The following is a 22,793-nucleotide window of genomic DNA, read 5'->3' as shown; positions in this document are numbered from 1 at the left end:
GGCACCCATGCAGGACCTCTTAGTGGGCCAGTCCAAGAAGGCCAAGAACCCGAAACCTCCGTTCAAATGGGGTAAACCAGAAGACAAATCTTTCACTCGACTGAAAATGGCTCTTACGGGAGACGAAGTCCTGGCCTACCCCGACTATGGCCAACCCTTTATACTTCATACGGATACCAGCAACGTGGGATTGGGAGCGGTGCTTTCCCAGGTACAGCAGGGCAGACAGAGAGTGATTGCTTAAGCCAGCAGGAAGCTCCGGTCCACGGAAAGGAACCCCGACAACTATAGTTCCTTTAAGTTGGAGTTTCTAGCCATAGTCTGGGCTGTAACAGAGCGCTTCAAACACTACCTCGCCTCCTCCAGATTTACCGTCTTCACGGATAACAACCCACTGACGCACCTGGAAACTGCGAAGCTTGGTGCCCTGGAACAACGATGGATGGCCCGACTGTCTAACTACGAGTTTACCATCAAGTATCGGGCGGGGCATAAAAACACTAATGCTGATGCGCAGTCCAGGATGCCCAACTTGCCAGATGAGGGAGAAGACCCGGAAGATCTGGAGGAGATAGAGCTATCCGCTTTCCATCGTCACGGGGTGACCCAGTGCTCCCACTGTGTGAGGGACAAGTGCTCCGTCAGCAGAGAGGCCATGTTCAACCCATTGCCCCATCATGGATGGGCAGAGACGCAGGATAGCGACCCAGCTGTCCGCCTGGTAAAGGAGTTGCTGACACAAGCTGACTTGCACCCTGATCCAGATGCTCCACAGGAGACCCAAGAGTTGTGGAAGGAGAAGGGCAAACTGTTCATCTACGAGGGAAAGCTCTCTAATTCCCTCAACCTTCTGGCTCTCACTGAAACCTGGATCCAGCAGTCGGACACCACCGCCGCTGCAGCTCTCTCCTATGGTGGCCTACATTTCTCTCATACTCCGCGACCTGACAACAGATCAGGTGGAGGTGTTGGTCTGCTTCTTTCAACAAAATGTACTTTTCAGGTTATCCCCCCTGTACCCTCCCTTATCTTCCCGTCTTTTGAGGCCCACACAGTCAGACTCTACCGACCCTTCTCCCTGCGAGTGGCGGTTGTCTATCGCCCTCCTGGTCCCCCCCGTCAATTCCTGGATCACTTTGCTGCCTGGCTTCCAAATTTTCTATCCTGCGACATCCCCACGATAATCATGGGAGACTTTAACATCCCAATTGGCGATCCTCTTTCCCCATCTGCCACGCATCTTTTATCATTAACCTCCTCCTTCGGCCTTTCACAGCTTGCTAATTCTCCTACACATGAGGACGGGAACACATTGGACCTGATCTTCTCCCGGCTTTGCTCAGTACATGACTTTACTAACTCTCCCCTTCCACTCTCTGACCATAATCTTCTTTCATTCTCTGTCAAGAACTGTGACTCTACTCAAGACACTCCAACCGTCCACACTTATAGAAATTTACGCGCCATTAACACCCAGAAATTTATAAAAAGGTTGCAATCATCATTGGCCCCAATCTCCTCCCTCTCATGTCCCGACTCTGCATTGAAGCTTTATAATGAAATAATGCTATGCGCCCTGGATGAAGCTGCACCTCCTACACAAAGAACAATTCGGCATAGACGGCGACAACCCTGGCACACGCCTCAAACACGTTTCCTCCAGCGGTGCTTCAGGTGTGCTGAACGGCTGTGGAGAAAATCTAATCTGCCCGAAGATTTCCTCCATTATAAATATATGCTGAAAACATATAACTCTGTGCTTCACCTCTCCAAACAAACCTACTTTAACAACCTCATCATCTCACTTTCCAATAATCCTAAACGACTTTTTGACACTTTTCATTCTCTCCTCAATCAAACAGCACAGGCCCCGACCACCGACCTCAGCGCTGATGATCTGGCCAATTATTTCAAAGAAAAAATTGACCATATCCGACAGGAAATTTTCTCCCAATCCCCAAATGTTATGCATGCTCTCCCCCGCCACATTGTATCTTGCTCATTTTCTGACTTCGAACCAGTCACGGAAGATGAAGTGATCAGGCTCCTTGCATCTTCTCGCCCTACCACCTGCATCAGTGACCCTATTCCCTCACATCTCCTTCAGTCCCCAGCTGTCATCACTCACCTAACTAAAATTTTCAACCTTTCCCTCTCATCTGGTATCTTTCCCTCTTCTTTTAAACACGCCAGCATACAACCATTACTTAAAAAACCATCCCTCGACCAGAACGGCCAACTACAGACCTGTTTCCAATCTTCCCTTTATCTCTAAACTCCTGGAACGTCTGGTCAATTCCAGTCTAATCCGCTATCTCTCAGACAACTCTCTTCTTGACCCTTTACAATCTGGTTTCCGCTCTTCACATGCTACTGAAACTGCCCTCACTAAAGTCTCTAATGATCTACTAACAGCTAAATCTAATGGTCCCTGCTCCCTGCCGATCTCCTGGATCTCTCTGCAGCATTCGACACTGTGGATCACCAGCTCCTCCTCTCTATGCTCCGCTCTATAGGCCTCAAGGACACTGTTCTCCCCTGGTTCTCCTCCTACATCTCTGACCGCTCCTTCTATGTGTCTTTCCCCGGCTCCTCCTCCTCCCTACTTCCCCTTACTGTCGGGGTTCCTCAAGGATCAGTCCTAGGCCCCCTTCTTTTCTCCTTATACACCGCTCCTATTGGACAAACAATCAGTAGATTCGGTTTTCAGTACCATCTCTATGCTGATGACACCCAATTATACACCTCTGCTCCAGACATCACCCCGGCATTACTACAAAAGACCAGTGATTGTCTTTCTGCTGTGTCTAACATTATGTCCTCCCTCTGCCTAAAACTGAATCTGTCAGAAACTGAACTACTCGTCTTTCCTCCCTCCACTAACCTACCTGTGCCCGATATTGCCATTTTCGTTTGTGGCTCCACCATTACTCCCCAGCAACAAGCCCGCTGTCTTGGGGTCATTTTTGATTCAGATCTTTCTTTCACTCCTCACATCAAATCACTCGCTCGTTCATGTCATCTACACCTCAAAAACATCTCAAGAATCAGGACTTTTCTCACCTTTGACTCAGCAAAAACTCTGTAGCTCTTATTCATTCTCGCCTTGACTATTGCAATGCTCTACTAATCGGTCTCCCTCTTACTAAACTCTCCCCTCTCCAATCCGTCCTTAACGCAGCAGCCAGGATCATATTCCTCGCCAACCGCTACACCGATGCCTCTTCCCTGTGCCAGTCATTGCATTGGTTACCCACCCAATATAGAATTCAATTTAAACTTATCACGCTTACCCACAAAGCGCTCCATGCTTCAGTACCCCCCTACATCTCCTCCCTTGTCTCAGTCTACCACCCTACACGTGCCCTCCATTCTGCAAATGACTTAAAACTAAAATCCTCCATAATCCGAACTTCCCACTCCCGTCTCCAAGATTTCTTGCGTGCTGCGCTAATTCTTTGGAATGCACTACCCAGGACAGTTCGATTAATTCCCAATACCCACAGTTTCAAGCGAACCCTAAAAACACATTTCTTTAGACTGGCGTATCGCCTAAACACACTCTGTCCGTCCCAGTTTTCCCCCATATTAAAATCTAATTCAACTTCGGGTTCATACCAACCATGCACATAATAGCCTCTGTCAGGACTGCACACATACTGGCTGACGACCAGTCCATGTATTATTATTTATCCTATTCAGTATATCAAGGCTGCATTATACAATATATGTACTTTTTACCTTTTGTGTCTCCCCCATTTCCTCATAGACTGTAAGCTCGCGAGCAGGGCCCTCACTCCTTTCGATATGAGATATGCTTATTGTGTATTGTCTGTATATGTCCCCCCTAAAATTTGTAAAGTGCTGCGGAATATGTTGGCGCTATAAAAATAAAAACTTATTATTATTATTATTATAAGCTGCGTCGAAGAAGTATCAACCCCCGGACACACGAACTGGTCTGGCAGGTGGTAGTCCCGAGGCGGGATGCGCCAATGGTCTTAGAAGCGTACCACGATGGAGCAGGACACTTCGGGTGGAAGAAGTTGGAAGTCCTGCTACGTGAGCGATTCTACTGGGCTGGCATGAGGAAAGCAATCGAGAGATGGTGTCGAGAATGTGGTCCATGCAACCTGAGACGAAAAGACCGTGACAGCCAGAGGGCTCCCCTGCAGCCCATAATCACCAAGCAACCACTTGAACTGGTAGCCTTGGACCACGTGAAGCTAGCCCCAAGCCGGTCAGGCTATGTCTACGCTCTCACCATAGTAGACCACTACTCTAGGTTCTTGGTAGTAGTGCCAGTGAAAGACCAGACGGCTCAGACTGCAGCCAAAGTGTTCCAACAGCACTTTTGTCGCCCACACAGTTACCCTGAACGGGTGCTTACCGACCAAGGTCCAGCCTTTGAAGCAGAGGTGTTCCAGGAATTTTGTAAGTTGTACGGCTGCAAGAAAATAAGGACATTGCCGTATCATCCCCAGACCAATGGGTTGTGTGAGAAGATGAACCAAGTGGTGATAGACCTGTTGAAGACATTGCCCCTTGAAGAACGTAGCCTGTGGCCAGAGAAGTTACCAGATTTGGTGGACCTATATAACCACATCCCGGTGAACTCCACCAACTGTACACCCGCTTACCTGATGAGAGCAAGACCTGGTAAGCTACCCATCGACTTAGACATGGGAGTCTTAACACCTGAGACGACATCGCCAGGTGCAGATTGGGATACAGAGCGGCAGCAACAATACCGCAAGGTGCAAGAATGCGTGGAGAGAAGTTTGTCCCAGGCGAGACAGAAGCAGGAGAAAACTTACAATCAGCACGCACCTGCCGTTCCCTTATCACCTGGAGAATAGGTACTTAAGAGGAAGAGGCGAGTCCATAAATTAGATGACCAGTGGGAGGATGAGCCATACACCGTCCTACCCTCGAATTACGATAACACCAAAGTGTGCCTCATCAGTAAAGATGGAGGGGAAACTTCAGCGGCAGTCTCAAGAGATCACTTGAAGATATGCCCTGAACAGTTGAAACACAAAGAAGACCAAGACAGCCCTCAGCCCACCGAAGAGGTGGAAAAAACGGTCCAGACAGTCCTCGGAGGATTTCCCCGGTCTTGGACGCAGGTGAACAGAGCAATTGTGGTACCGGTCCTGACCTTTCTCCAAGCGGCCTCACCGGAAGCTGCAGAGGCTCCAGAACATCTGGAAGACCAGTCGGCCCCAACGACAGAGGTTTCATCAGCAGCAGATCAGGAGAATCTACCCTCTGCTAGCAGTGAACCTGTCGTACTCAGGGTGAGTCAAAGAATTTGTAAGAGATTACCCAGCCTACCGGTGTTACCTCAGAATACCTGTAGAGTAGTTCCCACTGAACCCACCACACCAGGGGTAGACACTAGGGACCAGGGTAGAGCAGTGACTACTAATGCACTACGTAGATCGATCCGGAGTACTAAAGGTGAGCTCCCTGCCCGCTGGAGGAACTAAAGTGTAAGAGAACTAAAGAATATGTTATAAATAGTTGTAATCGTTAAATAATACTAGATATATATATATTTCTTAAATTTATGGACAATTGGACCACAGGACTAGGTGTGGTCAGGACAATGTTGGATATAGTTACTAATTGGCCTAGAAAATAAACCGCAGGCGTGGCCGAAGACCAGGCCCACCGAAAGAGTGCCCTGAAGCCATGTCCAGGGACGATACACACGGTGGGTTGATGCGGTTCCCACCAGCCAAATTTCAGTTACCTGGATTGTGGTGTAAAGACTAAGCGCCGAAGTGACTGCTGTACGTTTTTGCTTGGGTTTTTGTAGTTTTTGCTTTTTGAGATTTTGTAAACTGTTTGTAATGTGAATTGTTATTGTTAATTGTTCATTTTAAAAGGTATCCTCAGTCCGGGAGTACTGAAGTTAACTAGGGCAGAATGTGGCACCCCAGGGGTTCGGTTGCCACAGTGGCATTGCCTCCCTCACAAGAGGTGATGTCATGCCTGGAAGCAAGGAGGGGTCCCCTAATCAGGTTTTGCTAGCATGCAACACTTTCCTGGCTCCAGACCAGCAAGGGTAGCTCCTCCCCTTAGCAACTGGGATCTGGAGGCGGGGTTAGTTAGTGTGAGTAGAACAGACAGGAGTTGAAGTCAGGACGTCGATGAGGAAAGACCTAGGGAGCGGAGCTGCACGGCAGTTCACCCCCGAGGGAAGCACAGAAGAACCGGACCCCGGAGTCCGAGGTTGTGGGGCACTGAAGGCCCAGTAGCAGAAACCGGAGGGCAGGAGACTGCAGGTCTCTTGGCCCCATCAGACGCCCGGAGGCTCAGCAGCACATAGGGCCCAGCACCGCCACGTGGGAGCGAGACTCCAGGAAGGCCCGAGCTGCCTGCCATACGGATGAGCACAAAGACGTTTTTCTCAGGGACGAGGGCCGCAGCACAGCTATAAGCCGCAGGGCCAAAGAGGTAGCGCGAATGGAAGGCCTACAACTCCACCTGGCTAGGTGGATCCCCCAACTTGCTTCCAGGCCGCCCGGACCTCTACCACCAGCTAATACCCGTGCCCAGGTCTGCCTAACCACCGCAAGTAAAGATAAGAGGAAACCGCCATTAAGTTGTGGACTGATTATTAACTGCGCCATCCTCTGCACTACACCATAACAGCAATGTCTACACTGCCCTGGAGCTAAGCTCTACCTGTGGAGAGCTGAACCAACTCTGCTGCATTCACACCAGCTCCAGAGGACCTGCTTCGCAGCGGTGGCTCCACATAACCGCATACCACAGGTGGCGTCACGAACTGTATATAAGAACTTTAATTCCCCTGTAAATATCTCCTTTTATTGACCGCCCTGGGTCATGGACCGGGTCATCGCCACTGTGACATCTCCTCTAGCAATGACCGGCCCGGCATCGAGTACCCCACGGCCCAGGGAGCGCATCAGAAGCAGATATGGAGATTATATGACAACTCTCACAAAGGAGAAGCAGATATGGAGGTTATAGGATCGTCCTTCAAGAAAGAAGCAGACATGAAGGTTATATGAACGTCCTCACAGGAGAGAAGCGAGAAGCATATATGGCGGTTATATGATCGCCTTCACAGAGGAGAAGCAGATATGGAAGTTATATGACCGCCTTCACAGAAAAGAAGATATGGAGGATAACCGTCCTCACAGGAGACAAGCAGATATGGTGGTTATATGACTGCCCTCACAGGAGAAAAGCAGATATGGTGGTTATATGACTGTCCTCATAGGGGAGAAGCAGATATGGAGATTATATGATCGCCCTCACAGGAGACAAGCAGATATGGTGGTTATATGACTGCCCTCACAGGAGAGAAGCGAGAAGCATATATGGCGGTTATATGATCGCCTTCACAGAGGAGAAGCAGATATGGAAGTTATATGACCGCCTTCACAGAAAAGAAGATATGGAGGATAACCGTCCTCACAGGAGACAAGCAGATATGGTGGTTATATGACTGCCCTCATAGGGGAGAAGCAGATATGGAGGTTATATGATCGCCCTCACAGGAGAAAAGCAGATATGGTGGTTATATGACTGTCCTCATAGGGGAGAAGCAGATATGGAGATTATATGATCGCCCTCACAGGAGACAAGCAGATATGGTGGTTATATGACTGCCCTCACAGGAGAGAAGCAGATATGGAGGTTATATGACTGCCCTCACAGGAGAAAAGCAGATATGGTGGTTATATGACTGTCCTCATAGGGGAGAAGCAGATATGGAGATTATATGATCGCCCTCACAGGAGACAAGCAGATATGGTGGTTATATGACTGCCCTCACAGGAGAGAAGCAGATATGGTGGTTATATGACTGTCCTCATAGGGGAGAAGCAGATATGGAGATTATATGATCGCCCTCACAGGAGAAAAGCAGATATGGAGATTATATGATCGCCCTCACAGGAGAAAAGCAGATATGGAGATTATATGATCGCCCTCACAGGAAATAAGCAGACAGGAAGGTTATATTACCGTCCTCACACGAAAGAAGCAGATATGGAGGATATAAGATCGCCCCTGCAGGAGAGAAGGAGATATGAAGGTTATATGATCGCCCTTACAGGAGAGAAGCAGATATGGAGGATCCACCTCACCTAGTGAGCCCTTGACAATGGAGCACTGTTAACTCCATCATCCAAAAATAGAAGGAGTATGGCACAAGTTCAAACCTACCAAGACATGGCCATCCACCAAAACTGACATCCCAAACATAGAGAGCACTAATTAAAGGAGCAGCCAAGAGGCCCATGGTCACTCTGGAGGAGCTGCAGATATCCACAACCCAAGTAGGAGAATCTGCCCAAAGGACATCTGCTAGTCATATATTCCACAAATATGGCCTTTATGTAAGAGGAGAAAGAAGAAAGCCATAAGAAGTCACATTTACAGTTTGCATAAAGCCATAGAGGGGATACAGTGAGCATGTGGAAGAAGGAGCTCTGGCAGATGAGACCAAAGTAGAAATTTTGGGCTAAATTCAAACTCTGTGTGGTAGAATATGAACACTTTACATCACTCTGAAAACACCATCCCCACTGAGACATATGGTGGTGGCATCCTGCTGTGGGGAGGCTTTTCTTCAGCAGGGGCAGGGAAGCTGGTAAGAGGTGTTGGGAAGATGGATGGAGCTAAATACAGGGCAATCCTAGAGGAAAACCTGTTGGAGGCTGCAGAAGACTTGAGACCGGGGCATAGATTCACCTTTCAGCAGGACAACGACCCCAAACACCCTACCAGAGCTACAATGGAGGGTTTAGATCACAGCATATTCATGTGTCTGAGCGGCGCAGTCACAGCCCAGACCCAAATCCCAGAGAATCTGTGACCAGTCCTGAAAATTGCAGATCACAGATGTCTCCACCCAAGAAGACTGCAGCAGTCACTGCAGAGAAAGGTGGTCCTACAAAGTATTGACTCAGGGGCTGTACAAATGCACGGAAAAATTATCAGATTTATATTTATAAAATAATTAGAAAACCTCGTATCATTTCCTTTACGCGTCACAAATACTTGTTACTTTGTGTTGGTTGGGTGAACTGGGGTATCTGTTTTTTAGGGTGCACTTATATAGTGCTGGGCAGTCCGCCTGATCTAATGGTATGGGCATCATCAATAGGCTATAAGCCAGACACTGTGCATCACACGTATCTGTGTGACTGGCGTCCTATACAAGCCTCATCTCTGTGCATTTTTAGTACTAGGCAGCCGCCCTCCATGAATTGGAAGGTCTATGAGCTATGAGCGGTTGCTCCATTAGTATCTTGCACCTGTGCTGCCCCCGCCTTCATCATGGGGGTCTGCTGCATCCTGTAATGCATTCCCAATAAAACATGGAAAAATGTAGAAAAGTTCACGGGGTATGATGACTTTTTCAAGGCACTGTATGGAGGTTATATGACCCCCCCCGGATGTCCTGACACTGTTACTATCTCGCTGTTCTTTGTTTTTGTTGTAACATCATTACCAATAAAATGCACCTCCCCTCTAAATCCAGGCCTGGAGCTGCGAGATCCCGCGGAATGTCGGGGCCCCCCGATACTGACGGGACTTGTCTGCTACTACACATATGCGGGACACGCGTGTGACACGGATCGCATAGAAGAGATGGCTCCTGGTTTTGTGCCCCTACCTGTTCTACACAGCCATGTATCTGGAGCAGTGAGCACGTGGTCGGGTCATCACTTATCTGCCCTTCTGTAGCGCCCTATAAGAGGCGGAGCCATTAAAACTTCAGAGCTTCTACTTGTGGGAGTGACTACAGGAGCCACTGTTATCAGGCCACGGATTGTGGGGGCACATGATGTAAAATACTGCTATACTACTAGTTACAACTTCCAATATTGCTTTATAGAATGTTTGTCTATGACTTCTCCTACGTCTATATATCAGCCTTCCCTTTAACTCCTTTTAACACCCCATACTTCTTACAAGCTTCCCTTTAACTCCTTCTTCACATAACTCCTCAATGTAAACTTCTCCTTCCCTTTAACGCCTCCTCATACTCCACATAACTCCTCCCTTTAACTCCTCATACCCTTCCCTTAAACTCCTCCTCCTCCATATAACTCCTTCCTTTAACTCCTCACAACCTTCCCTTTAACCCCTCCTCCTCCTCCATATAACTCCTCCCTTTAACTCCTCCTGACACTTCATATAACGGCTCCCTTTAGCAGCTTCTACAATCTATGTATGTCGTCTCTTTAACGCCTCTAACTCTCCATATAATGCCAGTCTTTTGTTACTCACCTTTGCTCCTTATGGTTGCCTTCCTTTGCATTGGTCCCTGCCTCAAGGAGCCTGGTAAACTCCTCTGCCGTCATCACCTAAGGCCTTACGTCAGCCTTAATCAGTGGCTCAGGCACAGGCCAGGTACTTAGATATTAAGCGGCATAGCACTCGGTTGCTACAAGTCTGTCAGGAGTTTGTTTGTCTGAGCTCCAGCCAGGAGTCCAACTCCTCTACCACCCCTGACTTGCAGGCTACAAACCAGCATTATTTCCAAGCTCAGTCCTGCTTCTGGGGTATACAAAAAATAAAAGGTACCAACTCTTCAAAACTATTCTCAGTCCTGTTCACATCTGATTTCTGAAGACAAGGTAACACATCTGTTTAATCATTTGCCTATACTTCATTGCATTCCTGCTGTTAACCATTTCTATGATACAAGCTCCAGTTTCCAAACATTGCTGCTTTTAACTATCGTCTTGCTGGATGATACCAAACTGAATTGATTTCTGTTACATTGTTGCTATTAACCATTCCCCTGCCGAAGATACAAGCTTCCTATACCAATACTGTTACAATGTGCCATACCTGGTTCTACTTCATCTGTATTGGGCGGCACGTGGCTCAGTGGTTAGCATAGTAGTCTTGTAGTGCTGGGGCCCTGACTGTCCTCCCTATTACTTCTTCCATTTTTGTCTTTTACTATTCGGTATAACCTACATGGAACCCTTCTTCTCTTGTGTTAGCTTACACCTCCCCACCCTTTTCCACCAGATCAGATGACTTTATGCTGAGGCACTTTAGCCAAGCTCTTTCTCAAAGGCCTGATGTCTGCGGCCCATCTGGTATGTATAAACAGTAATGGAAGCCTATAAGTTTTAGTGTTGTGGTGGACTCACAGTGCAGAGATGTCAGATTTCCATTCTTGGTGACAATGACACATGAGATGTTGATGTTGGATGTGATGTTAAAGGTAATTGTGCTCATCACAGTGACGAAATCCCCGTCTTGGTGAATGACTTCATGGACACGACCATCATGGATCCTGCTGCCATCATTGGAGTTTATCCACATTATTATTGGTAGCTCAAGTCCTCCTTGTGATGTGCAGGTCAAGTTCACCTCCTGGCCATACAGCAGCTTTCCTGGTTCAGGGATGTCCACCACTGGGGTATTGAAATCGGCTGCGGATACAAAAGGTTTTGAGGGTAATGGAAAGGTCTCGCTCACATGGCTGCATAACACGGCAGAGTGTTATTTTATCTTTTATAGGATACCACTCGGCCAAGTGTTATTCTATGGGGCAGCTCAGACCTGCAATTTTTTTCTCATGACGATATGGCAGCATGCTGCGAGTGTATCCGATATTCGGACCATGTGCACCCATACAAGTCTTTGGGTGCGTGTGAAACATTGGACTTTATTCAGATGTCATCCGAGTGCAGCCCAACATCCGCAGACTCAGACAATGGAGAAGATGGAGAAATTAAGTTCTCCGTCTTCTCCATGCCTGTACTACGATTCTCTCATGCAAGACAATCAGATCCCATTAAGGTGACACTAGACCCAATCTCTGACAGTTCTCGCATGAGAGGACATACAGCTGTTTGACCGCAGCTTAAAAATGGAGGCCACTTATGTGGTGGTGAAGGTAGAAATGAGGCCTACTCATGTGGTGGAGATGAGGGTAAAGTTAGAGGTGAGGCCTGCTCATGAGTGGGAGGTGAAGATAGAGGCAAGTCCTACTAATGAGGTGGAGGTGAGGGTGAAGGCAGAGGTGAGGCCTGCTTATGACGTGGAGGTGAGGCCTGCTTATGACGTGGAGGTGAGGCCTGCTTATGACGTGGAGGTGAGGCCTGCTTATGACGTGGAGGTGAGGCCTGCTTATGACGTGGAGGTGAGGCCTGCTTATGACGTGGAGGTGAGGCCTGCTTATGACGTGGAGGTGAGGCCTGCTCATGACGTGGAGGTGAGGCCTGCTCATGACGTGGAGGTGAGGCCTGCTCATGACGTGGAGGTGAGGCCTGCTCATGACGTGGAGGTGAGGCCTGCTCATGACGTGGAGGTGAGGGTGAAGGTAGCGGTGAAACTTGCTTATGAGGTGGGAGTGAGGTGAAAGTGAGGGTGAAGGTAGAGATGAGGCCTGCTCATGACGTGGACGTGAGGCCTGCTCATGACGTGGAGGTGATGCCTGCTCATGACGTGGAGGTGAAGGTAGCGGTGAAACTTGCTTATGAGGTGGGAGTGAGGTGAAAGTGAGGGTGAAGGTAGAGATGAGGCCTGCTCATGAGGTGGAGGTGAGGTTTAAGGTAACGGTGAGGTAGAAGTGAGGTCTGCTGATGAGGTGGGAGTGAGGGTAAAAGAAGAGGTGAGGACTGCTCATTATGTGGAGGTGAGACTAAAAGTAAAGATGAGGCCTACTCATTAGGTGGTGTTGGAGGTGAGGACTGCTCATTAGGTGGAAGTGATGGTGCGTTTAGGTGAGGGTGAGAGTGAAGATAGAGGAGAGACCTGCCCATGAGGTGGAGGTGAGGACTGCTGATGACTGAAATGTGGTGAGGGCAACGTTATGGGGGAGCTTCTAGTTGGTTGCATGTCCTCACCTGTCACCTCCAGCTCCACCATAGTATTATTGAAGATGTCTGTATAGGATGGAGTCCACAGTACGATGCAGACATAGGTGCCACTATCATGTAAGGACAGGTTTCTCAGGCTGAGGTTGAAGTCTCCAGCTCGTAAACCCTCAGGATTGAGATGAGCGCGGCCCTTGAACCTCTCATCCACAAATGTCATGTCCACCACCCCTTTCATGGCTGTAGCCACCACCAGATCTTTCGGAGGGTTCCTCAGTTGCCAGTACACATTGATCTTCTCTATGGGGTCTGGTAGCTGATTGTAGACACACGGCAACTCCACCGAGCCACGCAGTGAGCCCAGCAGGCTGAAGGCGAGCCTAGAAGCTGTGCGACACAGAGCATTACACATAAGACATAGTGGCAAGAGGAAGACTAACGTTATGTAAAGTCCAGATACTCGGACATCAGGCCTCACCATCTGCACTGGAAGAGCGGACTCAGATGGTGATACTGCAAATTACCTACATGTTTTCACAATTACAGAAGGTCTCCCCAGCTGGTGTAACCTGGGCATCTCCTGTATACAATTATATATGTACAGCCGGTATAACCTGGGCATCTCCTCTATATAATTATATATGTGCAAGTGGTGTAACCTGGATATCTCCTGCATCTAATATATATAATCGTCTTATGCCATCTGTCTGTCCTTCTGTCCAGGAAATCCCGTGTCGCTGATTGGTCCGGCCTCGGCCAATCAGCGACGCGGGATTTCAGAAAAAGATGGCGGCCGTTAGTGGCGATGCAGCCGGGAGATGACCGACGCAGCAGAAGTACCCCGACCGGTGGCGCCGCTGACCTCTTTGCGGCTACCGTCGGGAGATCAGCGGCTAGGGCCGCTGATCTCCTGACGGCAAGTGTGAAGGGAGGACCGAGGAGCGGCACCGCCGGTCGGGATACTTCTGCTGCGAGCAGCTGGTCATCTCCCGGCTGCTCGCAGAGGAAGTACCCGCACAGGCAGCGCCACTCCCTGGTCCTCACTAATACGATTCGCTGATTGGTAACCCCTTTACCTGTGAATGTGTACTTGGACAGACAACTGTAACTATTTTTAAGGGACATGTGCTTCTGTAGAGTGTCAAACTTGAGAGAAAATCAAGGAGAAGCAAGAGGACACTCAGACTCTCTTCACACCATCAGCTTGGAAGGATGGCGTTACCTAAAGAGACACAGATTTGGATTCTAAATGATTCTAGCTTAAGGGTACCGGCCCTGACTGGAAAGATACAGATCTGCTCCATTAACCATCAGAGAGACCATGGATACATTTGGGAAGACCAGGTTGGAACGATGAAGTCATCTGGCCCCATGAATATGTTGTTTGGGGTTCCAAGAGGGACCATCCGGTCGCCTCTAACCCATGGAGACATTTGTAGAAGACAGATTGGGACCCACCGGTCATCTGGCCCCATGGAAACTCTGGGAGAGGCCAGGGTGGGACCCCTGGGTCTCCTGGCCTTGTATCTCGATGGACTGCTAGCTTCTTAAGCTTGCTGCTACCTTCTCTCTGTGGGGGGCCCTCCAGAAGCGGGGGGTCACTGGTTGAGGTAGTCGGCCGTGGAAGTCTCCAAAGTCGCAGCTGTTCTATCCCAGGCGGGCGGAGCGGAAGGGTGATACTGTGTGATGTTGCACCATCTCGGGTATTTGCTGGGACTGTTCTGTGTGTTTATTGTCCGCCTTGTGGTTCAGTAAAGTATTGCCACGCTGTTTTACCCTCACCGTGTGTTGTCTGAGTAGTGTATATACCTGCTGTACATATATAATATAATTATATATGTACAGCAGGTATAACCCGGGCATCTCCTGCATATAATTATATATGTACAGCCGGTATAACCTGGACATCTCCTGTATATAATTATATATGTACAGCCGGTATAACCTGGACATCTCCTGCATATAATTATATATGTACAGCCGGTATAACCTGGACATCTCCTGTATATAATTATATATGTACAGCCGGTATAACCTGGACATCTCCTGCATATAATTATATATGTACAGCTGGTATAACCTGGACATCTCCTGTATATAATTATATATGTACAGCCGGTATAACCTGGACATCTCCTGCATATAATTATATATGTACAGCCGGTATAACCTGGACATCTCCTGTATATAATTATATATGTACAGCCGGTATAACCTGGACATCTCCTGCATATAATTATATATGTACAGCTGGTATAACCTGGACATCTCCTGCATATAATTATATATGAACAGCCGGTATAACCTGGACATCTCCTGTATATAATTATATATGTACAGCCGGTATAACCTGGACATCTCCTGCATATAATTATATATGTACAGCTGGTATAACCTGGACATCTCCTGCATATAATTATATATGAACAGCCGGTATAACCTGGACATCTCCTGTATATAATTATATATGTACAGCCGGTATAACCTGGACATCTCCTGCATATAATTATATATGTACAGCTGGTATAACCTGGACATCTCCTGCATATAATTATATATGTACAGCTGGTATAACCTGGACATCTCCTGCATATAATTATATATGTACAGCTGGTATAACCTGGGCATCTCCTGTATATAATTACATATGCACAGTCGGTATAACCTGGACATCTCCTGTATATAATTATATATGTACAGTCGGTATAACCTGGGCATCTCCTGTATATAATTATACATGTACAGCTGGTATAACCTGGACATCTCCTGCATATAATTATATATGTACAGCTGGTATAACCTGGACATCTCCTGCATATAATTATATATGTACAGCTGGTATAACCTGGACATCTCCTGCATATAATTATATATGTACAGCCGGTATAACCTGGACATCTCCTGTATATAATTATATATGTACAGCCGGTATAACCTGGACATCTCCTGCATATAATTATATATGTACAGCTGGTATAACCTGGACATCTCCTGTATATAATTATATATGTACAGCCGGTATAACCTGGACATCTCCTGCATATAATTATATATGTACAGCCGGTATAACCTGGACATCTCCTGTATATAATTATATATGTACAGCTGGTATAACCTGGACATCTCCTGCATATAATTATATATGTACAGCTGGTATAACCTGGACATCTCCTGTATATAATTATATATGTACAGCCGGTATAACCTGGACATCTCCTGCATATAATTATATATGTACAGCCGGTATAACCTGGACATCTCCTGTATATAATTATATATGTACAGCCGGTATAACCTGGACATCTCCTGTATATAATTATATATGTACAGCCGGTATAACCTGGACATCTCCTGTATATAATTATATATGTACAGCCGGTATAACCTGGACATCTCCTGTATATAATTATATATGTACAGCTGGTATAACCTGGACATCTCCTGCATATAATTATATATGTACAGCTGGTATAACCTGGACATCTCCTGTATATAATTATATATGTACAGCCGGTATAACCTGGACATCTCCTGCATATAATTATATATGTACAGCTGGTATAACCTGGACATCTCCTGTATATAATTATATATGTACAGCCGGTATAACCTGGACATCTCCTGTATATAATTATATATGTACAGCCGGTATAACCTGGACATCTCCTGTATATAATTATATATGTACAGCCGGTATAACCTGGACATCTCCTGCATATAATTACATATGTACAGCTGGTATAACCTGGGGGCCATATCATGCAGTGTCATTAGTAATTATGTTAAGATAACACAATGCTCACCGAATGTCAGATAGCAGAAAATAATTGCAGAGAACCTGGAGAAGAAAGAGGAAAAATCATCACATTGATAAAAATGTCCTCAACCCATTATGATCTGTGGACTCTGAGAACTGTGAAATACAGGTACTTTCCTGCCCCCTCCTGACTCTGAGGAGCTAAACCCGGCACTGCACACAGGAAACAGCAGTGACCAAAGATCCAGTAGGCCCGGACTGCAACCCTGGGATGCCTGCACCGCACTCATCTGGGTGGGGGCATTTTAGGTCCATGGGGACTTTTTACAAGATGGTGTTTTTGTCGGTGGTATGGGGGCAGGGATGAGTTTGAAAAAAAATAATAGGGGATGAGGCACACATGGAGGGGGGGGGGGTGTAGGTCAGGGGTCAGGGACATACCTGATTACTCACTGTCCGGTTGGTATATAGGGCTCCATGGGCGGTCCTAGGGCAGTCCATTAGGAAGGTCAGTGTTAGTAGGGTCAGCGCTGCATCTTCCCTTGTTTGAATATGGAGTCCCTCCTGGAAAGTATCAGGGCATTGGCACAGGAGATGGGTCAGAGCTGGCGGACACTAAGTGCTGGGGTCGGGCACCAGCGCCACCAAAGCACTCTATGAGGTCCCGGCCTGGAAAGAGCGCGAGGGGATATATATGTTGCTATGGTGGGCTGTTTAAGGCCCATTTGAAGCCAGAGATGAAAGAAAAGATGTGGAATAATGAGTATATAGAGATCTTTTCTTTATTGCCTCTGGAGAAGCTTAATGTAGACGGTGTGAAGCCAGGTGAGAGTGAGAGGGACGAGGAGGAACGGCGGAGGTATCGTATGATTTCTGGTATTTTCGCCAGTTGGTTGCAGGCCTTCACCATCCTGGCTAGTGTAATTGGGGAGAAGGCGCCTGAGAATTGCTCTGGCCTGTTCAGTTACCTGGATGGGATTGGTGAAGCTTATCGCACGTACGGAGGTTTGGGTTGGTTACGATACGATGTGCAGTTCAGACGATGGGAACATGAGGAAATTCGCTTATGGATGAGGTTGATGAATGAGCCAAGAGCCGGGTCACAGGCCTTTTCCGGGGGTCGCCGGAGGTGCCGCTAACACAGGTAGACCTTCAGCAAATATCCGAAATGGGGCTGTGTTGGCGTTTTAATGAAAGGGGGTGTAATTTTGGGACGCTGTGCCAGTTCAAGCACGAGTGTTCAGGATATGGGGATTCCATATTCACACCAAATGTTTCAAGAAAGGAAAAGGAAAGCTTGGAGAAACTGCGAGTAAGAGGAACGACATCGGTGAGAGTAGAGCGGATGGAACCGTATCTAAATAGGGATTTTGATAAGGAAGTTGTGGTTTTTATGAGAGACGGTTTTCGTTACAGTTTTAAGATTCCCTCGGTTGTTCAGCATGTTTCTACTCCTCCCCGTAATTTAAAATCAGCTTTAGTTCGTCTGGACGTTAGGGAAAAGTTGGTGAAGGAAGTGGAATTAGGTGGGGTGGCGGGGCCATTCACGGAGTCTCCGACTGGGGCAGGTCGCCAGTGATTTCGGCATTCCTCTGGCTACAAAAAAAACGGTTAGTCCGACGACAGTTTTACGTTTTTTAGGAATCAAGCTGGACTCCATGTTGATGGAGTCCCGTCTTCTGAGGGACAAGCTGGATGATTTGCTGAGTTGTATCCTGGAAGCTCTTGCGGGTGAATTTTCTTAGCTCCATCAGCTACAATCATTGTTAGGCAAATTGAATTTTGCATATAGGGTTTTGCCGATGGGGCGATATTTTTTCTCAGAGATTGGTGTGGGCGACCACTTCCGCAACCCGCCTAATGCACTTTATTTGTTTGAACGTTGGCCAGAAAGCCGATTTACGCATGTGGGCACAATTTTTATCAAACTACAATGGTCGCTTCTTGTTGTGGATGGACGAGGTGATCTGCAATGTGAATTTAGAGTTGGTAACAGATGCGGCGGGTTCACACTGTTTTGGAGCATATTTCAGAGGAAAGTGGTCAAAAACTTGACCATGTTGGAATTGTTTCCGATAGTGGTTGCAGTGGAGATTTGGGGACAATGCTTTAGAAGCAAGAATGTGATTTTTCTATGTGACAACATGGCAGTGGTGCAGAGTATTAACAATCTGTCAGCCCAATCTCCCCCCCCCGTGGTGAGCCTGATGCGGCATTTTGTGCTACGCTGTCTGGAGCTGAACGTGTGGTTGCGTGCGGTTCATGTGCCTGGGGTCACTAATTCCATAGCGGACGCTCTCTCTCGTTTTCAGTGGGGGGGGGGGTTCGGGATCTGGCACCTGGCACGGAGCATCACGGAGCCTCCTGGCCTCGGGAACTATTGGATCTGGTCTTGGATCAACACTGAGATTGGTCAGGGAGTCGGTGGCACCGGGCACATGGACTAAGTATACAACAGTAAGGGAATGGTGGCAGCGTCTGGAGGCGGAGAGGGGTGTGTGTCGGTCAGATGAAGAGAGAGTGGGCCTGTTACATATAACAGGTCAGGCGTGTGAGGACGGAGTATCGGTGTCAGTGCTGAACGGTCGCGTGACGGCCTTAGTATTCTTGTTTAAACTGACCAGGAAGAAGGCCGCAACTGAAGGGTTTATGGTCAGGCAGGCACTCAAGGGTTACAGGAAAGGCCGAGCGGTCAGAGACTGGATGAAGCCGGTCTCTTGAGTTATTGGGGGAACTTTTAGCGGTACTGGGGGGGTTCTTCGGGATACAAAGTCGTTTTGTTTCGGGTAGCTTTTACATCAGCTTTTTTCGAGGCCTTGAGAATTGGCGAGTTAGTAACAGCAGGCGTAGTCAGGGCGGACGGCAATACGGGGGCGTTCTTTTGGAGTAGGGGGCATTTTGTTGCTTTTTAAGAAAGTCCAAGACGGATTCCGGGTGTAGAGGCCGTGTAATTGATTTGAGCGCAGTATACGGCCTGAATGAACGCCCAGGGAAGCGTATGAGGGGATTTATGCGAATACGAGGGGTGAACACGGGGTCTTTACTGATACATGAGAATGGATAGGCACGGTTGTGATACCAATTCGTGGCCGTTTTTAGGAACTATCTGATGCAGAATGGGGTAGATGAGTCGAATTGCAGGTCACATTCATTTAGAATCGGGGCGGCCATTGAGGCATCTAGATGGGGTCTATCTCCTGACACGGTGAAGGGAATTGGACGATGGGAGTCAGAGAAATTCCAAATATGTTATATAAAAAAAAAAAGGAGGGGGGGATGTAGAGTTTATTTAGGTTAGCACTATGGGCAGCATGTTGTATTCTTCCTTTCAGATTCCCCACTGCTGGTTTGGGTTATAGGCCATTCTTATGTGGTGTGGGCAACGCTAAGGGCCGATGTCAGACCCGATGGCCGTCAGCTCAGACTCCGTAGAGAAGAAGTGACGGTTCGGTGGATCGGCGTCAGTGGTATGCTATGGACCAGACTTGTGCCCAAGTTTTATTTCCACGTCAGTTTGGACAGGCCTCCGGATATTCTGCTGATACATGCGGGTGGGGACGACTTGGGCGTTTGGACCTCTAGGAGCTTGATCCGGGACATCAAGTTCGTCTGCTTGTGTATCATGTCCTCCCACCCGCGTCTAGTCTTGGTTTGGTTGCACATTGTCGCCCGACTGACATGAAAACATGGCCGCTCCACTGAGCGTTTGAACAAAACTTGGGCAAAGGTCAATAGAGAATGATCTTGTTTCCTTTCCAGGAATGGGGACATTGTGGTGAGGCACTAGGATTTAGAGGTTCCTTCCTGGGAACATCTGCTTAAGGATGGGGTACACTTGTCCCCCATAGGGACAGACATATGGGACTAGGTTTAAGAGAGGGCCTAGAAAAGGCTGTTAGGGTGAGGCGGGTCATGCATTCATGTGGTGGTCACTCATGCATGTCGTGGCGGGCTCGGGTCTTTGGAAAGCTAAGTGGTGGTGGTATGGTGAGAGGTGTGTGTGGGGGGACGGGACCCAGTTTTGGAAGAGTCACCTTCCTCCTTTTGGCAGATGCCAAGGAATAATCAGGGTCCTTACTGGGTTAAGGTCTCAGCGGGAAATTGAATGGGCTCCATCCAGCAGGAGAGGGTAACAGAGAAGGAGGTGATAGTGACAAGTTTCGATGTGGCGGCTTCCAAAGACCCTTTCCTTCTTATCAGGTTATTTTATATGTAATATATGTGTTAACTTTAATATGTTAATATTGTTTAATAAAGGCGACTGTGGCCACTTCATCCAAGTCACAGTGTCTGTCTTTATTGTAGGAACAGGGGAAAAACTAGGAGGTGGAGGATATTGGTCGGGGTATTTGTCCAGAGGGCAAAGGTGAGTCATTCTGCAGTCAAGGGCAGGAGGAGTGATACTGTGCAGTGTATATATACAGGATAGGAGGAGTGGTACTGTGCAGTGTATATATACAGGACAGGAGGAGTGATACTGTGCAGTGTATATATACAGGACAGGAGGAGTGGTACTGTGCAGTGTATATATACAGGACAGGAGGAGTGGTACTGTGCAGTGTATATATACAGGAGGAGTGGTACTGTGCAGTGTATATATATATATACAGGACAGGAGGAGTGGTACTGTGCAGTGTATATATACAGGACAGGAGGAGTGGTACTGTGCAGTGTATATATATACAGGACAGGAGGAGTGATACTGTGCAGTGTATATATACAGGATAGGAGAAGTGGTACTGTGCAGTGTATATATACAGGACAGGAGGAGTGGTACTGTGCAGTGTATATATACAGGACAGGAGGAGTGGTACTGTGCAGTGTATATATACAGGACAGGAGGAGTGGTACTGTGCAGTGTATATATACAGGACAGGAGGAGTGGTACTGTGCAGTGTATATATACAGGACAGGAGGAGTGGTACTGTGCAGTGTAGATATACAGGACAGGAGGAGTGGTACTGTGCGGTGTATATATACAGGACAGGAGGAGTGATACTGTGCAGTGTAGATATACAGGACAGGAGGAGTGGTACTGTGCAGTGTATATATACAGGATAGGAGGAGTGGTACTGTGCAGTGTATATATACAGGACAGGAGGAGTGGTACTGTGCAGTGTAGATATACAGGACAGGAGGAGTGATACCGTGCAGTGTAGATATACAGGACAGGAGGAGTGGTACTGTGCAGTGTAGATATACAGGACAGGAGGAGTGGTACTGTGCAGTGTAGATATACAGGACAGGAGGAGTGGTACTGTGCAGTGTAGATATACAGGACAGGAGGAGTGATACTGTGCAGTGTATATACACAGGACAGGAGGAGTGGTACTGTGCAGTGTATATATACAGGATAGGAGGAGTGGTACTGTGCAGTGTATATATACAGGACAGGAGGAGTGGTACTGTGCAGTGTAGATATACAGGACAGGAGGAGTGATACTGTGCAGTGTAGATATACAGGACAGGAGGAGTGGTACTGTGCAGTGTATATATACAGGACAGGAGGAGTGGTACTGTGCAGTGTAGATATACAGGACAGGAGGAGTGATACTGTGCAGTGTATACACACAGGACAGGGGGAATGGTGCTGAGAGTAGCACCTGCCTCCTGAGCTCAAGCACTTCCAGGAGGAGGGTCGTCGTCTGCCTCTCTTCTCCCCAGGGAGAGGCAGGCCTACTGGGAGGCCGGCATGGCTTCCCAGCCTCCTATCCCCCGGTCTATGCCGGCGGGGGAGAAGGAGCCTCAACAACCGGCCCAGGAGGGAGTGAGGAGATCGGGAAGGGTGAGGAAGAATACATCCACCTGCTCCAACCCCGAGACTGTTCACCGCCAGCCCAGAGAGGGAGACCGGGGCACCCCAGGCCCCAGGAACAAGAGCCCAGCAAGATCCTGGGGTGAGATGAGCTCCAGCGAGTCCACAAGTTCCTTCTCCTCCCGAGTGGTCGCCACGTTGCGAGAGTACGAGGACGCCGGCAAAGCACTAACCCAGCTGAAAGAAGAGCTGAGGGAGGCCTGGGTCCTGAACACCCGGGCGTCCAACAAGGAAAGACCCGCGACCTCCCAGAGGTTTAAAGCCCTCAGAGACGAGGTGGTCAGGTTAGTGCTCCTCCGGGAGGGGATTGAGAAAAGCGCAGGTCCCTTCCTGGAGAGGTTTAAGAACCAGCGGCGGTTCTCAGAAATGAAGGGGTTAAACACCTCAG

The 22,793-nt window shown here is 48.0% G+C and overlaps 1 protein-coding gene across 2 annotated transcripts in view; it reads right to left on the bottom strand.

The window, feature by feature from the left end:
* ICOSLG (inducible T cell costimulator ligand) overlaps positions 1-22,793 on the bottom strand; it is a 118,976-nt gene that overhangs the window by 69,646 nt on the left and 26,537 nt on the right. For both annotated transcript variants that reach the window (XM_073668799.1, XM_073668800.1), the window contains exons 2-4: positions 16,637-16,671; positions 12,864-13,220; positions 11,160-11,444 (exon numbers count right to left, since the gene is read on the bottom strand). In XM_073668799.1, the coding sequence (XP_073524900.1) occupies positions 11,160-11,444; positions 12,864-13,220; positions 16,637-16,671 (677 nt within the window). The remainder of the gene's footprint in view (positions 1-11,159; positions 11,445-12,863; positions 13,221-16,636; positions 16,672-22,793) is intronic.

Source organism: Phyllobates terribilis, unplaced genomic scaffold (assembly GCF_046119375.1).
Source record: "Phyllobates terribilis strain yellow unplaced genomic scaffold, ASM4611937v1 Scaffold_2__4_contigs__length_985480577, whole genome shotgun sequence".
Taxonomy (NCBI): domain Eukaryota; kingdom Metazoa; phylum Chordata; class Amphibia; order Anura; family Dendrobatidae; genus Phyllobates; species Phyllobates terribilis.
Note: the sequence above shows the minus strand (reverse complement) of the source record. Positions and strands in the feature narration are given on the sequence as shown.